Here is a 16506-nt window from a genome sequence, read left to right as displayed (position 1 = left end):
AGATTTTTGATGATTGCTTTTTCTCTCCCTATTGTGTGTGTTTCCCATACACATTTTTTTTTTCCAATATTTCATTAAGTAAAAATCTTGGCCTGATCACTGTAGGTAGCGAGATTTGGTACCAATCTCACTGAAATTAAGTCTTAAGATTTAATAAATCAGTCCCGCAATTCCCTGCTTGGATATAACCAAGGGACCCCAATGCTGCCGTATCCATCTGAGCCACCTCAGACTTTAATCTATGGTAAATAGTGATGAGCGAATCTGTCCTGTTTCGCTTCACTGAAATATTTGCAAATCTTTCAAAAGATTTGCAAAACGGCGAAAAAATTCGCAAAATGGCAAAAATGTTGCACGTCAAAAAAAAAATTGTTGTCCGCGAATATTTTTTTGTCGCCTGCAGCTATTCTTTTGTCACACTCGGCTATTCTTTTGTCATCTGCGGCTATTCTTTTGTCGCACTCGGCTATTCTTTTGTCGCCCGGGACTATTCTTTTTTGACGTGCAACTATTCTTTTGACGTGGGCAACAATTTTTGGACGCATGGCGAATTTTTCCACAGCAAATTTTTTCATCCGTTTCGCGAAACAATTCACCAATGGCGAAACGCAGAAAATCGCAGCGAATCCATGCCTGGCGAAACATTTCACCCATCACTAATGGTAAATGTGGATCACTTATCCTCTACAGTTTATTTTTGTTTTTCTATTTTTTATGTACATTATTGTACAAATAAATATTCATTTAGCACAGTTACTTTACAATAAGTAGCGGAAAGATGAGGGTGTTAATGTATAACACTCAGTTTTATTAGCGTGAGGAGTGTGATATATCTTGAGCAGGCTCACCAAACAAAAGGCACTTAGAATACTAATAATGCGGGGAGCGCTTTATTTATATTAATTTATTGGATTGACGGTGATGTATTTTTACTCTCACATTGTGCAATAATTTCATTTATCCGGTAGCATGTTGCTTATGGAAAATGAATCCTAGGGTGGCGAAGTAAATGATAAATCATGAGTTGTCATTAAAGAGTTCCCAAATACATTATTGTGCCAAATGAATAATTTAACATGCCTAACGTTCCATGAAAGCAATATCATGAGCTGTGGCACTAACGTGGCCTTTATTAACAAGAGATGCAGAAGATGGCAAGCACTGTATATTAACCAGTTAGCAGAAAGTCATTTTTGGATTGCGAGCGTGTATGGGCACCTTGTGTTGCGTGTTTGGTTACCTGTATGGGATACATCTTCACTTTCTGGGTGCTGTTCTAAAGAAGTCTTGTCTGTTTGAGATGAATTTCTTAAATAAAATAATAATTGATACATGGATAAGTAGTGGGAAACTGGGTAAGATCAAAACATCTTCGGGTTATGTCATTTTTTTTAGCATGGGATTTAGGCTAATGCCACACAAGGCAGATAAATGCAGGCCAAGAATCCTCCCCTATGGTTAAAACCACTGCTTCAGCCCGGATACAGGCACATGGAGTGGATTTCAGCACTAAAATGATTACTCTGATTGACGCATAGAGCAGGTTCTTTGCCAGCGGATGAATGTAGGCAGAGAATCCACCACTTGTTGTAAAGGCCTTACATTCTATATTTACCTTAGCTCCACATATACTCACTCTTCAAAACCAGATTATATTGCAGTAGCTTTCCCTTTAACATTGCTTGGGTCTGGGTGTGTATAGGTGAGTATGGGGGTCATTTTCTTAGACCCTTGTATACAAGCACAATAGCACATTACTTAGGGGCTGATTTACTAACCCACGAATCCGACCCGAATTGGAAAAGTTCCGACTTGAAAACGAATATTTTGCGACTTTTTCGTATGTTTTGCGATTTTTTCGGATTCTGTACAAATTTTTCGGATCCAATACGATTTTTGCGTAAAAAAGCGAGTTTTTCGTATCCATTACGAAAGTTGCGTAAAAAGTTGCGCATTTTGCGTAGCGTTAAAACTTACGCGAAAAGTTGCGCATTTTTCGTAGCGTTAAAACTTAACGCTACGAAAAATGCGCAACTTTTCGCGTAAGTTTTAACGCTACGCAAAATGCGCAACTTTTTACGCAACTTTCGTAATGGATAGGAAAACTCGCGTTTTTACGCAAAAATCGTATTGGATCCGAAAAATTCGTAAAGAATCCGAAAAAATCGCAAAACATACGAAAAAATCGCAAAGTACCGATCATTACGAAAAAAACGCAATCGGACTCCATTCGACCCGTTCGTGGGTAAGTAAATCAGCCCCTTAGTGATCATTCAAAATGCACTTTTTTTGCATTGAGCACAAGTTGCAGAGTGCAGTGCCAGCATTTCCTACCTTTCTACCTGCAGCTGGCTAAACAAAAGCCAATTCACTGATTGGTTGCTATGTGTTACTGCCCAGGGGCAAATTTTGCCCAGTGTTAACAAATGAGACAGCAATCCAATACATTATTCTATAGAACAAGTGGTCATTCTACAGCATTTCATTACCTTGGTAGTGCGCTTTGGGGTATATTGTCCAGATGAAAAACACTGTTTTGATCGGTGTTGTTCTCAAACACGCAAACTTCTTTCACTGACCAAAAATAGAACAAACATTTTAGAAACAAATGTTCAAACTAGGCCTTAACCTGATACTGACACTAATAAACAACTCTATAAAATATTAATGTACAATAAAAGTTAACTGTTGACCATTTTCTCCTAATATTTCTACTTTAGTAAGTGTTACTTTGACATTCATAACCCTGAATGTTTTCCCAATCTGACTGTCCCTTTTCAACCTGTCAGTATAGCTTCTAATGCTAACGGCCTACTGCTGCACAAATATGGCCGCCCCCTCATAGAGGAACATGGGGGATCAGATAGGTAATTTAAAAGCATCAGGCAGTAGATTCACATTTACAAAATGATAAAGCTCATGCAAAGACAGCGTTTTGATAGTAGTAAAAAAAGTTTCATTTTTGGTGTCAGTATCACTTTATGTAAAAGTAACATGGAAGATACAGCTTGGCATAGGTGGTGTACAGTATATAACTGTTCATACCCAGATTTAATTTCAGAAACTGTTGACATGAATTTATAGAAGTAAAACAGGATAACAGGAAACAGAATTCAATCAATCTGGCTGGCGTTCCCACTTCCTGTTTGTAAAACTGGACACCTGACCCTCCTAATCTGGACCCTGATGACCCTCTTAATCGGGGAAGAGGGTTTCCACCTGAATGTCTAAGGCCATTCTGAGGAGAGAGAGCAGTTGGCAGAGAGAATCAGAATCCTGCTCACCAACTATGTATTTAGGTCCCTAGTCACTGGGCAAGTAATTCCACGTGTGAAAAGTAAGGGTCTTTGGCAACTTATGTTTATACCAGTTCATCTCAGTAAGGGAACCTTTAGATCAGTGATACCCAACCAGTGGGTCATGAGCAGCTTGTTGCTATCCACCCCTTTTGATGTTGCAGAGCCTCCTGCAGGCCAGCAGTATACATGGTGCGACCAAACAGCCAATCACAGTCCTTATTTGGCATCCCCAAAGAACTTATTCATGCTGGTGTGGCTTCCTAACACTTTTTACACATGAGTGTGAGCTTACAAGTAAAAAAGGTTGGGGATCCTTGCTTTAAGGAAGTATTCAGGAATTAAATCCAGTGTATCCAGCAAGCTAGAGAATTGATGTGTTACTAACAAGGGAATATTCTGCTGAGTGACCCTGAATTTGAGTATATAAAACAAAAAGGAATGATCTGGCCAAGTTTCTTTAAGTAATTATAATTCAGACAGAGTAAGATCTCACTGAAATTACATAACTTAGAAGTTCTTGTTGCCAGATCATGCCTAGAGAAATGCATAATATCTTTTCCGGATATAGACATAGACAAAATAGACATTTGTCTATAGACAAAATAGACATGTTTCACCTACCTATGAAAATACCCTACTCCTACCATACATATCTCAGCTGATGGCATCATCTTAACATGCTGCCTTTGGGCATGCAAAGCCCTATCTCTAATGGTACCATAGTTGTGAGTAAATTCCACAATAGGGGATAGAAATCTTACTAAAATCTAAAAAAGATTTGTCCATAAAATAGAAATATTGGTTCTCTGAAGACACCAGTTGATTCATTGGGAACCAGGGAACACAGTATTATGTTTGGTATAAAGTAAAACATGCACTTCAAAGCCTTAAGTCCCTGCTATTTGCAGTTCCTTAGAAATAAGTGACATTGTTATTCATGGAGATGATAGACTATTATGCCCCTCAGGAATCAGATAATTCTAAGAGTACTCGACCAATCATTTTTATGCATCACAGATAGCTAATATTTCTTAGGAAGCACGTATGTAAACTCTGTGGAAGCATCAAATAAATATATATCAGTAAGATCCAAACCTCTTGCCTTACCTTGGGAGGTGCCGTTAGATTTCACAGTATACGAAAACACAATACTTGCCATTGTCAACATTTCAAGGAGATTTAATATTGGCATTATCTAAAAATATAAAGCATGAGATGTGAAGCCTAGAAAATTATAATCCTAACAAATAATAGATAGATAACTGTATAGAATTAGCAAGATAGATAGATAAATTGCAAGGGGGGGGGTAGAAGTAGAAGTCATTCGATTAGTATCTGGAAATGCCAAGGATTGTAGGGGGGCCAGTCTGGGCCTGGAATGACAAGCAATATTTGCAATACAAGCAATGTATGTTGAGCAAAAATCTCAGTTTCTCAGTTTAGTTGGTATTAAATGATTTCTGGCGGGGCCTGTAACGTATAACCACACTAAAGATTGATAGGATAGATAGCAATAGCTAGATAGATTGATATATAGATAAATATAAAGAGAGAGAAAGAAAGACAAAGAGAGAGAGAGAGAGAGAGAGAGAGAAAGAGAGATAGATGATAGATGATAGATAGATAGATAGATAGATAGATGATAGATAGATAGATAGATAGATAGATAGATAGATAGATAGATAGATGATAATAGATAGATGATAGATAGATAGATAGATATATAGATAGATAGATGATAGATAGCTGATAGATAGGTAGATAGATAGATGATAGATAGATAGATAGATAGATAGATAGATGATAATAGATAGATAGATAGATAGATAGATAGATAGATAGATAGATAGATAGATAGATAGATGATAATAGATAGATGATAGATAGATAGATAGATATATAGATAGATAGATGATAGATAGATGATAGATAGATAGATAGATAGATAGATGATAGATAGATGATAGATAGATAGATAGATAGATAGATAGATAGATAGATAGATAGATAGATAGATAGATAGATAGATAGATCTGTCATGCAACAAACAATTGGCTGTAGGCATGCTAACAAACTGTGAATTATTGAATGCAAACATGCATTTCACAAAAATAATGAGCCAAGCGATGTATTATGTTCCAAAATGTATAAAAAATAAAATATTTCCCACATTCAATATTTGACAACTTGTCATGTAAAAATATCATTATCCGGTTGTAACCAAAAATATTTTGCTCAAAACACAGTACTTTGTTAACTGATGCTTTTCAGCAAGAGACAACTGGATATTACTGTCCTAATCATATCCTTAAATAAGGGAAAAGAAAAATGTGTGCCATCAGAATGCCCACAAAAAGCCTGGGTATAAATACTGAGTTATCCAAAATGATATAGATTAGATTTTTTTCCTACCTTTCTTGGGTGATTTTGTAAATGTGGTTTCTTCGTCTATTCCGGAACTCTTGTACAATGAGAACAGCAATGTCCCAGGCGCTTTTGTGCAGTGTAAGCCTTCCCATGCTCCAGTAGGTTTTAAATTAGATAAGGGAAAGTACTGTCCAGTGTAAGTTATATATATATTTATTTCTATGCCTATGCAGGTATGGGGCCTGTTATCCAGAATGCTCGGGACCTGGGATTTTCCGGATAAGGGATCTTTCCATAATTTGGATCTCCATACCTTAAGTCTGCTAAAAATTATTTAAATATTGAATAAACTCAATAGGATTGTTTTGTCTCCAATAAGGATTAATTGTATCTTAGTTGGGATCAAGTACAGGTACTGTTTTAGTATTACAGAGAAAAGGGAATCATTTAACCATTAAATAAACCCAATAGGGCTGTTCTGCCTCCAATAAGGGGTAATTATATCTTAGTTGGGATCAAGTACAGGTACTGTTTTATTATTACAGAGAAAAGGGAATCATTTAACCATTAAATAAACCCAATAGGGCTGTTCTGCCTCCAATAAGGGGTAATTATATCTTAGTTGGGATCAAGTACAGGTACTGTTTTATTATTACAGAGAAAAGGGAATCATTTAACCATTAAATAAACCCAATAGGGCTGTTCTGCCTCCAATAAGGGGTAATTATATCTTAGTTGGGATCAAGTACAGGTACTGTTTTATTATTACAGAGAAAAGGGAATCATTTAACCATTAAATAAACCCAATAGGGCTGTTCTGCCCCCAATAAGGGGTAATTATATCTTAGTTGGGATCAAGTACAGGTACTGTTTTATTATTACAGAGAAAAGGGAATCATTTAACCATTAAATAAACCCAATAGGGCTGTTCTGCCCCAATAAGGGGTAATTATATCTTAGTTGGGATCAAGTACAGGTACTGTTTTATTGTTACAGAGAAAAGGGAATCATTTAACCATTAAATAAACCCGATAGGGCTGTTCTGCCCCCAATAAGGGGTAATTATATCTTAGTTGGGATCAAGTACAGGTACTGTTTTATTATTACAGAGAAAAGGGAATCATTTAACCATTAAATAAACCCAATAGGGCTGTTCTGCCCCCAATAAGGGGTAATTATATCTTAGTTGGGATCAAGTACAGGTACTGTTTTATTATTACAGAGAAAAGGGAATCATTTAACCATTAAATAAACCCAATAGGGCTGTTCTGCCCCCAATAAGGGGTAATTATATCTTAGTTGGGATCAAGTACAATGTACTGTTTTATTTTTACAGAGAAAAAGGAAATTATTTTTAAAAATTAGAATTGTTTATAATGGAGTCTATGGGAGATGGCCTTCCCATAATTTGGAACTTTCTACATAACGGGTTTCCAGATAAGGGATCCCATATTTGTACCTATAAATCTATATCTGTCTATCTATCTTGAGTTTTCATGATTACAAAAAAAACTAATATACTAGTCAATTGTAAATTAAATATAATCTGACGTTTCAAAGTTTCATACACAAGCAAGAGCTAGAAATAATGGGAATATTTTACTGACTTTTAAATATTATTTAATAATATTTTGAACAGTTATTGAGTTTGCCTTAGAGAAATGGTAACATGAATGTAAAACGTGCGTGTAAATCTGTGCAGGTCTGAGTTTTCACGTGTGAGTTTGTGTTCCTTGTATGTTACTTTTTGTCCTTTATGTATGTGTTCCATTTGTGTTCGTTTACATGTGTGAGCACACGCATGTGCGAGGGGGGAAAGGTGCAGGGGAGAGGTTGCCGACAAGGTTGGCTAAGATGCCTGGTCGGCTAGGCCCGCCCCTGCTTATCACATGAAGTGTCATTGGTCAGTCTATAGCATTGGCCATGTCCCACTATGTAACCCTACTATGTAACTTTTGCAGTAAAGTGTAGCATATAGATAGAAAGATAGATGATAGATAGATAGATAGAAAGATAGATGATAGATAGATAGATAGATAGATAGATAGAAAGATAGATAGATAGATAGATAGATAGATAGTTGTAAAATGTAACAGTAGTTGATTGACCTCAGCCTGCATCCTCCCAATCCCACAATTCCCTGCACACATGATCTCAGTAAGGAAAGGAACATCACAGTGCAATGCAATGGATGGTAGTACAGTCCAGTCATGTACTTTGAAGGATTAACACCTTTATCAATGAGAATCTTGGTACCATTGTGATTGGATCATACCTTCTAACACCTGTCAGTTTCAGCTAACACCTAACTGAACAAGTTCAATGGAACCATTGTGATTGGATGTCTGTGATTGTACTACCATCAAGAGTTTAAATACCTGGGAATTCCCTACCAGTCATTTGAACTGAAGAAGCCACTCGGATGAGTGGTGAAACGTTTTCAAGAAAAAAATTCAGAAAAGTCCAGTTGTTTTAGACTTAATTCTTCTAGATACTGTATATCATGACCTGGATGAATGAGACTCTTCATAGACATATTGTGGATTATGTAGTTCCTGCATGCTGCCTATAAACTGTATGTCAGGAGATATGTGTTCTCAAAGTAATTTTGATACTGGGAACTGGAACAGCGTAGTGCCACCACCTAGTGGACACTGAGGAACACACCTCTAGAGGATTTCCACCAGGAAATAATCGCACACAGCTTTTGCAGAAATGTTAAACTTTATATAACTGTTGGAGTTGGAAGTTAACACTTTATGTATAACTGATTATCCGATGTAGTTTATCCACAGCTGGCACAGACAGTCTCTATAGATGCCCAATCCCCACTTGGATCCGGATAAACCACAACCCTTAGGTTAGTTCAGTCCCTTCCCCAAGATCTGTTTAGTACCCCCAGGTAGCGCTACCAGAGTACCTTCCCTTTATAAAGGTGGCTGCTCCCACGTAGCCCTTATTGGGGGCAGAACAGCCCTATTGGGTTTATTTCATGTTTAAATGATTCCCTTTTCTCTGTAATAATAAAACAGTACCTGTACTTGATCCCAACTAAGATATAATTACCCCTTATTGGGGACAGAACAGCCCTATTGGGTTTATTTCATGGTTAAATGATTCCCTTTTCTCTGTAATAATAAAACAGTACCTGTACTTGATCCCAACTAAGATATAATTACCCCTTATTGGGGGCAGAACAGCCCTATTGGGTTTATTTCATGGTTAAATGATTCCCTTTTCTCTGTAATAATAAAACAGTACCTGTACTTGATCCCAACTAAGATATAATTACCCCTTATTGGGGGCAGAACAGCCCTATTGGGTTTATTTAATGGTTAAATGATTCCCTTTTCTCTGTAATAATAAAACAGTACCTTGTACTTGATCCCAACTAAGATATAATTACCCCTTTTTGGGGGCAAAACAATCCTATTGGGTTTATTCAATACTTAAATGATTTTTAACAGACTTAAGTTATGGAGATCCAAATTATGGGAAGATCCCTTATCCAGAAAACCCTAAGTCCTGCGCATTCTGGACAACAGGTCCCATACCTGTATATATATATATATATATATGGACCCCTCTACCTCACCTCTACAGTTACATTGTACGTAACATAACATTGTACATCTATGTATATATGAATATATATGAATTTGTAAGTTTAAGTGTGTAAGGGGCAGATTTATCAAAATGTGAGATTAGAGCTCACCCCAGAAAAATTCACCCACTTTATATTCATTCCTATGGGATTTTTAAAAGTGTATTTATTTATGTGTGTTATAAATATCCCATAGGAATGAATAGAACGTGGTTGAGTTTGTATTTATTAAGCTCTAAACTCACATTTAGCTAAATCTGCCCCTAAGTGTGCATCTTGCTGATGTTTGGATTTCAGGTTGAATAAGATGCTGGGCCTCATTTGCAACTGGTATTGATTTTATTTGTATGGTTTAGAGGTACAAAGAGAATTCCTAAGCATGTAGATAAAGCAGAATACCTTACTTGAAGGCAGAATACAGATCTTTCCTAAATGAATCAGCCCTATCCATGAATAACAGCAACACTGCTCCCACATCCTACAGACACGAAATGAAAACAAAATATCTTTTATGGTCCGTAAATTGCTTACAAAAGATTAATAAAGCGTCAGAGAGGCGCAGCGAGAGAGGCGCAGCGAGAGAATCCGAGACGAGCGCTCTTCCCGTGCAGACCTAATAGCAGATTGTATTACATTTCTCCGTTACTTCAGGGGAATATATTCCTGATGAGTTACAGTCCCCATGAAATATTAAAACATAGTTGACTTCCTCTCACATTGCCTGTAGCGCTGTCCTGCTTTAAAGGCATAAAATGTGTTGCAAATACAGAATTAACTCTGATTTCAAATTTTAAACATTCATCAAATCCATAAGTTGGAGAACATTAAATCCTTAGCGTAGGCCTTTCTGTGAACTGAGGCAATTCATTCCGGGGCAGATTTCTTCATCCTGAACAAGAGCTTCCTCAGGGGTATTGATACCCCTATGGTAAATATAGATACCATTGACATAAGGACCATCCTAGGACTTAATGCTCTGAGTAGTGCCACGTGCTGCTAGTGCTAAGGGGAGGGATGTGCATAGGCACAGTGTATTACTTTTTATGTAAAGCAAACCCTACTTGTTTTTCCACGAAAAAGAGTGTAACTGGGGCATAAAAACAGCCCCCCCACACACAAAAACATGTTCATAGTTACATAGTAGTACAGTTATAAAGGGTTGAAAAAAGACCAGAGTCCATCAAGTTCAACCCTTCCAAGTAAACCCAGCACCCACAAACTTACCAATCTATGCCAACATAGGGGCCCAGTGTTAACAGCAGCCCCTACTCCACCCACTGGATGTTTGTGTCCCCCCCACCCCGGTTTGTGTGGGGGTAGGTAAGAGTGCATCTGGGAAGTGGGAATTTCTAAAAATAAGCCGGTCCCTGTGGTTGCCCCCCTCAACTGTGGGGTCTGCTTAGAGTTAGAGTTTGACTTTTCACTCTACTGCACAAAGACAGAAAAAGGAAGAGGAAAACTCTCTCGCAGCTACCTTGGGCCAGTGTGGTTTTCTTCTAACAGGAGCACCAACCCGGGGTATAAGGTAAGCAATTACAATCACTGGGGGGGGGGCTAACATTTTGTCACCCCTTAGTGCAGAGATCCCCAAACTTTTTTACCTGTGAGCCACACTCAAATGTAAAAAGGGTTGGGGAGCAACATAAGCCTTAAAAAAGTTTATTGGGATGCCAAGTAAGGGCTGTTATTGGCCATTTGGTAGCTCCTATTAGGGATGTAGCGAACCTCAAAAAAAAAGTTTGCGAATGCATTCGCGAACTTACGCCAAAAAGTGTGAATATTCGCGAACTTTGCGAACCCCATAGACTTCAATGGGAAGGCGAACTTTAAAACCTAGAAAAGCCATTTCTGGCCAGAAAACTGATTTTAAAGTTGTTTAAAGGGTGCCACGACCTGGACAGTGACATGCAGGAGGGGGATCAAGGGCAAAAATTTCTCTGAAAAAAACTTTGTTGACACAGCGTTGCATAAAATCGCAAAGGCAGCTGGCAGACCTAGCGGAAATATGTGGCGTTTTTGCTATTTCGTGCTATTACCACCATGGAAACTGGATTTGCTGAAAAACGCCATGTGTGGCTTGCGCGGCGTTTTTAGGCCGAGAAAAAACCTAGCGGAAAACCGCCACGCGAACCCAAATTGCGAACATACGCGAAAAGTTCGTGAACTTGCGAACACCCGATGTTCGCGCGAATTAGTTCACCGGCGAACAGTTCGCTACATCTCTAGCTCCTATGGGGACTGGCAGCCTACAGAAGGCTCTGTTTGGCAGTACAACTAGTTTTTATGCAACCAAAACTTGCCCCCAAGCCAGGAATTCAAAAATAATCACCTGCTTTGAGGCCACTGGGAGCAACATCCAAGGGGTTGGGGAGCAACATGTTACTCACGAGCCACTGGTTCAGGATCACTGCCCTAGTGATTGTACCTTTCCTTCTCCTTCAAGTGTACTCCCACCTAATGGGTTCCAAAGAATACATCTCAGAGAGAGTTTTTTTAAGAAGAGAATTAAACAATGTGCATCTAATAGGACAGATTGGTACCTGCAGTTGATCATGTAATGACCCTAGCTGGATACAGGAATAACACAGGATAGCAGACTGTCAGAGCTCACTTAGGGATAAACTCCATGGGAGATTTTGATCAGATTTTGTGGGACAGATTTTATCAGAACATCTAATCTCCATAGGCTGTAATGTAAAGTTAGATCAGATAAAGGGCCAGATTCAATTCAGTGAGAAAAAAGTTCATCACATGCAAACTCTATTGAAGTCTATGGGAAAAAAACTGGAACTGAATTTGAGGAAAAGTTATTTCTCCTCAAATTAAATCTAGTTCATGAGTTTTCACATTATAAAAACCATGAGATCACTTTTTTCTCACTGAATTAAATCTGGCGCAAAGGCAGATGGTGTGTTTTGTTCTTGCATCTACATCTGACAGTCAATGTATTTCAATGAGAAAAAAAGCAGATTTAATCTAGTCAGATGAAGATGCAGCAGGCAGCGTTCCCTTCCAACAGGAATGTAGTGTCGGATAGCTTTTATGTTGTTTACACATCAGATTTTTATATTTTGACCCATGCAACTACATACAATTTGTAGGAGGAGTTTTGTTGATCCTTAACCTTCCTACAAAATCTTCTGTGGTGTTTAGCCCTAGAGAAGAAAATCCACAAAGGTTCCAGATAGGTGTCAATAAAGATAAAGTACAACCTCCATCACAAAATCCCTTCCTAAGAAATCGCAAAGAAATCTTATATCTTAGGGGCCTATTTACTTTGCTGTGTAAACCAAAATTCAATGAAAAAATGATTTAAAAAGCTGTGTTAAATAGATGCTGATTTTTTTATGGTGTGCTTTATTTGACACCAGATTTGACACCGTTACTTTGCGCCACTTCAGTTCCGGCAGAAGTCGCTCTAAGAAAAAATGTGTAAAAAACTACACTGTTTTTTTACGTGGCAAAGCCTGTCGATGCATGCTGTATTTTGTTGCCGTTTTTTATACCACATAATAAATGTGCCCCTATATGCAGAGATACCTTCCCATAGTACCTTGGACCAATGCAGTGACAACTGGGTAGAATGTACTCTCAAAAAACCTGTCCCTGAAGGATCCCCTCATAGGTTTCATTTGCTTGTAGTTCTGCCAATATCATCCCAGTAGAAGCTTACTCATGTTGGTGCTCCTAGAGGCTGGCTCACTAGAGGTCACAGATCCACCATATTGGAATCTCATGTGTTTGCCACCACATTGGCATCTTGCAGGCACTGGCCCAGTTTCTATGCCTGCCATTAGAGCTCCAGGCATATCCTGAGTTGAGGTGGTGCCCCTACCTCTTTGCTTCCCAGGACAGTCCCTTACTATACTTCCTGGTGCTGGATGTCCTGTTTGGCACTTAGGGGCCCATTCACTAGTTCAAAATTTTAATTTTTTTGGGCCTAAAATCACCATGATAATTTCTGATGTTCTAAAATGTCACAAAAATTATTATATCGGTCAAACGAAAATATCGTAATTGCCTTCTGAAAGTCACAAAACGTTTGTAAACAGCACGAAAGCCTTTCTGGCTTTGAAACGTTCAATGTATGATTTTGGAAGCCTCCCATAGGACTCAATGGCACCCATAGGCGGAGGGTGACTTTTTTGTTTGGGGAGGCTAAAGATGGCCCATACACAGACTGACCTACAGCTAATGTGACACTTAGTGGATTCGCTGCTGGTGTAAAAAAAAAGTTAACCTCCCAACTCCCTCTTGCCGTTCCCACTGACTCCCAGGGATACTGCGCAAAAGTGCGGGTGCTTTTTTTAACCCTAAAATGCTTAGGATGTAAAAGTATTCATATGTGCACTTCTGTTAGGGGTTCTCTATATATTTGTGTTTGTGATCAGTTAGCTTCAAGTGGTAGTTAACCTTTAAATTAACTTTTAATATGATGTAGACATTGATATTCTGAGACAAGTTGCAATAGGTCCTCTTTTATTTTTAATGGTTTTTCAGTTATTGTGCAGTAGCTCTCCATTTGGTATTTCAGCAGCTATCTGGTTGCTAGGGTCTTATTTACCAGGTAGTGGTTTAAACAAGAGATGGGAATATGAATAGTTAAGGGGCCTGCATGGAAAAATAAAACTGTAGCTTCACAGAGCAATACTTTTTGGTCAGTGACCCTCATTTGAAAGCTGGAAAGAGGCAGAAGCAAAAGGCAAATTATTCAAAAACTATAAAAAATTAACTAGGAAGACCAATTGCAAAGTTGCTAGGAATAGGCCATTCTATAAGTTAACTTAAAAGTGAACCTGACCTTTAGATGTGTTTAGGTTAGCTTTATAGAGAGAGAGGCAGCAGGTACTGACATCCCAGGCACGTTATATACAGCGAGACGCAGGCTTTATATACAAAACCAGCACGTTATATACCCTCCATCTGTTAGGGTAGGGGATAGGGATATTATAGATATCAGGTGACAAAAAACAATTTTATTTCAGCTAGTGGGTCACGATCTACCTCGGGTACCCCTGGGCTAGACACTGACTGACTTCTGCTGTATACCATTTACACTAGGCACTCTAACACAAACTGCCTCCTATTTCATCCCAATCATTGCAGGGACCCCCCAATGCAAGCACTTTGGCAGCTTAAATAAGAGCTTCAGCCATATTGCCTGCTGCTCCCTCTTTATACTGGTTTAGCCTAAATGCTACTGAATGTAACCAGGACCTCTAGACTTTTAACAGGAACTCCCAGCAGGTACACTGTCTACTGCTGCACTATTTTATATAGGGGCCCTGGTATTTGTTTTTTAAGCACATTATATCATGTAACCCAAAGGGCTCAAAGCTGTGCAGCACAGATGTATGTATTTAATATGATATTTAAACATTAAATATAATAGCTACATACCAGACAACAAGCAGCTTAAGAATCAGCACCTGTTGTGTCTGTGAGCCCAGATCACCAGCAGTACAACAATTTCTTTGGATGAGTTGCACTTGTACTTGTGCTGTGTAGTAGTGCCTGACTAGTAGATCGCCTCTGGTTAGGCTTTCCTATTCTGAAATCTCGTGAGATTTGCAGTCCGAAATCCTGTGATGATGTCATCAAACACCGGAGTCACTAGCAAACTAACAGGTAACTTTAGAGACACTAAACTGCAGAGGATTTTTTTTTTTTTTTTTTTAATTTTGTGAAGGGGCTTTTATTTTGGGGACACAGGTTTGGGGAGGCTTAGCCTCCCCAAGCCTTAATGAAAATCCGCCTATGATGGCACCCGACAGATCCAACCTGGGGAAAAGAGAGTCATGATACCAAAGCTTGAATGAATTCCAAAATGGTCGTAGTCATTGCAAAAAAGTATGACTTTTTCATGGAAGTTAAAACCACGAAAAAGTTGTGGAGATTTAACGAAATTATTGTGGACTTGTTCGATAAGTTAGAAAAAATATGATTTTATCTCATAAATACTTAATCAGGATTTTGTAAATGGGCCCCTATGTGACACCTCCCTTTCTCGGGGCACCAAATTCAGGCTTAAGTCCTTATATAAAAAGCATATTGCAGTAGCAGGGGAAAAAAATGTAAATGCACAGATGTGCCACATTAGCAATCAATCAGCAGAAGGTCTACTACAAAGCCAAAAGAAAAGCCTAGATCTGATTGGTTGCTTAAGGTGACTACACAATTTTTTTGGATAGCCCAAGTGCTCTTGAACTTCCTTCAGACTTTCCTACCCCCAAATACTTTTGCCTCTTTGTTTCTTCAAAACTAGAATCCTAGAAAAATGCTAGAGCGTGAAGGGATTCAAAATGGCACCTTTTAGAGCTTATTCTGTGAGCACTTGCATTTGGGAGCCAATTTGTAGGAGCTCACCTAGGGGGCGGGGGGTAGAATATAAATAAAATGGACACTTGTATCTGTCGCTTGCATTTTGCACCCTGCCTCTTGCATGATAAATCACTCTGTAAGGATTTAATTTCTTTACTGGATTTTTTAATACAGGTAAAACAGAAAATATATAGCTCAAATAAAGATATTAATTCAGGACAGAAGAAAACCTCGGCAAATATTTTTGCAGTTTAGTAATCTTGGTTTGTAGCCTGACAGATTACTTTTTTTCCTTATTGATGAGCAATTCCTTTTCCCTTTATACTGTATGCCTCCAAACCCTGAGATCAAAGAGAATGAATTGGTAAAATCTGACACAATAACTTTCCGTTTGTTGTTATCATTATTTCTTTTCAAATTTTTACTGGAAACATTGACCCCATGTGTAGTAAAAAGCACAACATTTGCCCATGTGCAGTAACCCATAGCAACCAATAAGATGTTAGCTTTTAAACAGGTAACCAATAAATGCTACCTGCTGCTTGGTTGCTATAGTTGCTTAGACCTTAGCAAACTTTGGACTCTTTATTACATAACCCTGGGGCCAATCATGCTGCAGGAGTATGGGGACCCAACGGACAGAAGCACAATTATATGCCAATAGAGTCCTTGTATGTGTTTACAGTTTAACACAAATCACACTGTAAAATTCAAAACTCATCCTGAAAAATTGAATTCAGCATAAAAATCAGTATTCCAAACCTATATTTATTTTAAAAGATTGTCATATTTGTCTGTGAGGGTTTTTGTTGTCCTTTCTCTACAGGCAGAATCATTTAACATACTGTATTATATTTATCCAATGAGATTCAAGTTTTGATTTACTCTCAGCTATAATTTTGCTGAATAATTGTC

The 16506-nt window shown here is 38.3% G+C and overlaps 1 protein-coding gene across 1 annotated transcript in view; it reads right to left on the bottom strand.

The window, feature by feature from the left end:
* The window catches only part of tpo (thyroid peroxidase), a 54119-nt gene extending 49661 nt beyond the window's left edge, over nucleotides 1-4458 (bottom strand). Inside the window, exons 1-3 of the mRNA XM_031902754.1 lie at nucleotides 4407-4458; nucleotides 2490-2574; nucleotides 1241-1308 (exon numbers count right to left, since the gene is read on the bottom strand). Coding sequence (XP_031758614.1) covers nucleotides 1241-1308; nucleotides 2490-2574; nucleotides 4407-4458 — 205 coding nt within the window. The remainder of the gene's footprint in view (nucleotides 1-1240; nucleotides 1309-2489; nucleotides 2575-4406) is intronic.
* Between the last annotated feature and the right edge of the window lie 12048 nt (nucleotides 4459-16506).

The sequence above is a fragment of the Xenopus tropicalis genome, chromosome 5 (genome assembly GCF_000004195.4).
Source record: "Xenopus tropicalis strain Nigerian chromosome 5, UCB_Xtro_10.0, whole genome shotgun sequence".
In the NCBI taxonomy this organism is placed as follows: Eukaryota; Metazoa; Chordata; class Amphibia; order Anura; family Pipidae; genus Xenopus; species Xenopus tropicalis.
The sequence above is the reverse complement of the archived record's forward strand: the minus strand, read 5'-3'. Positions and strand labels throughout refer to the sequence as shown.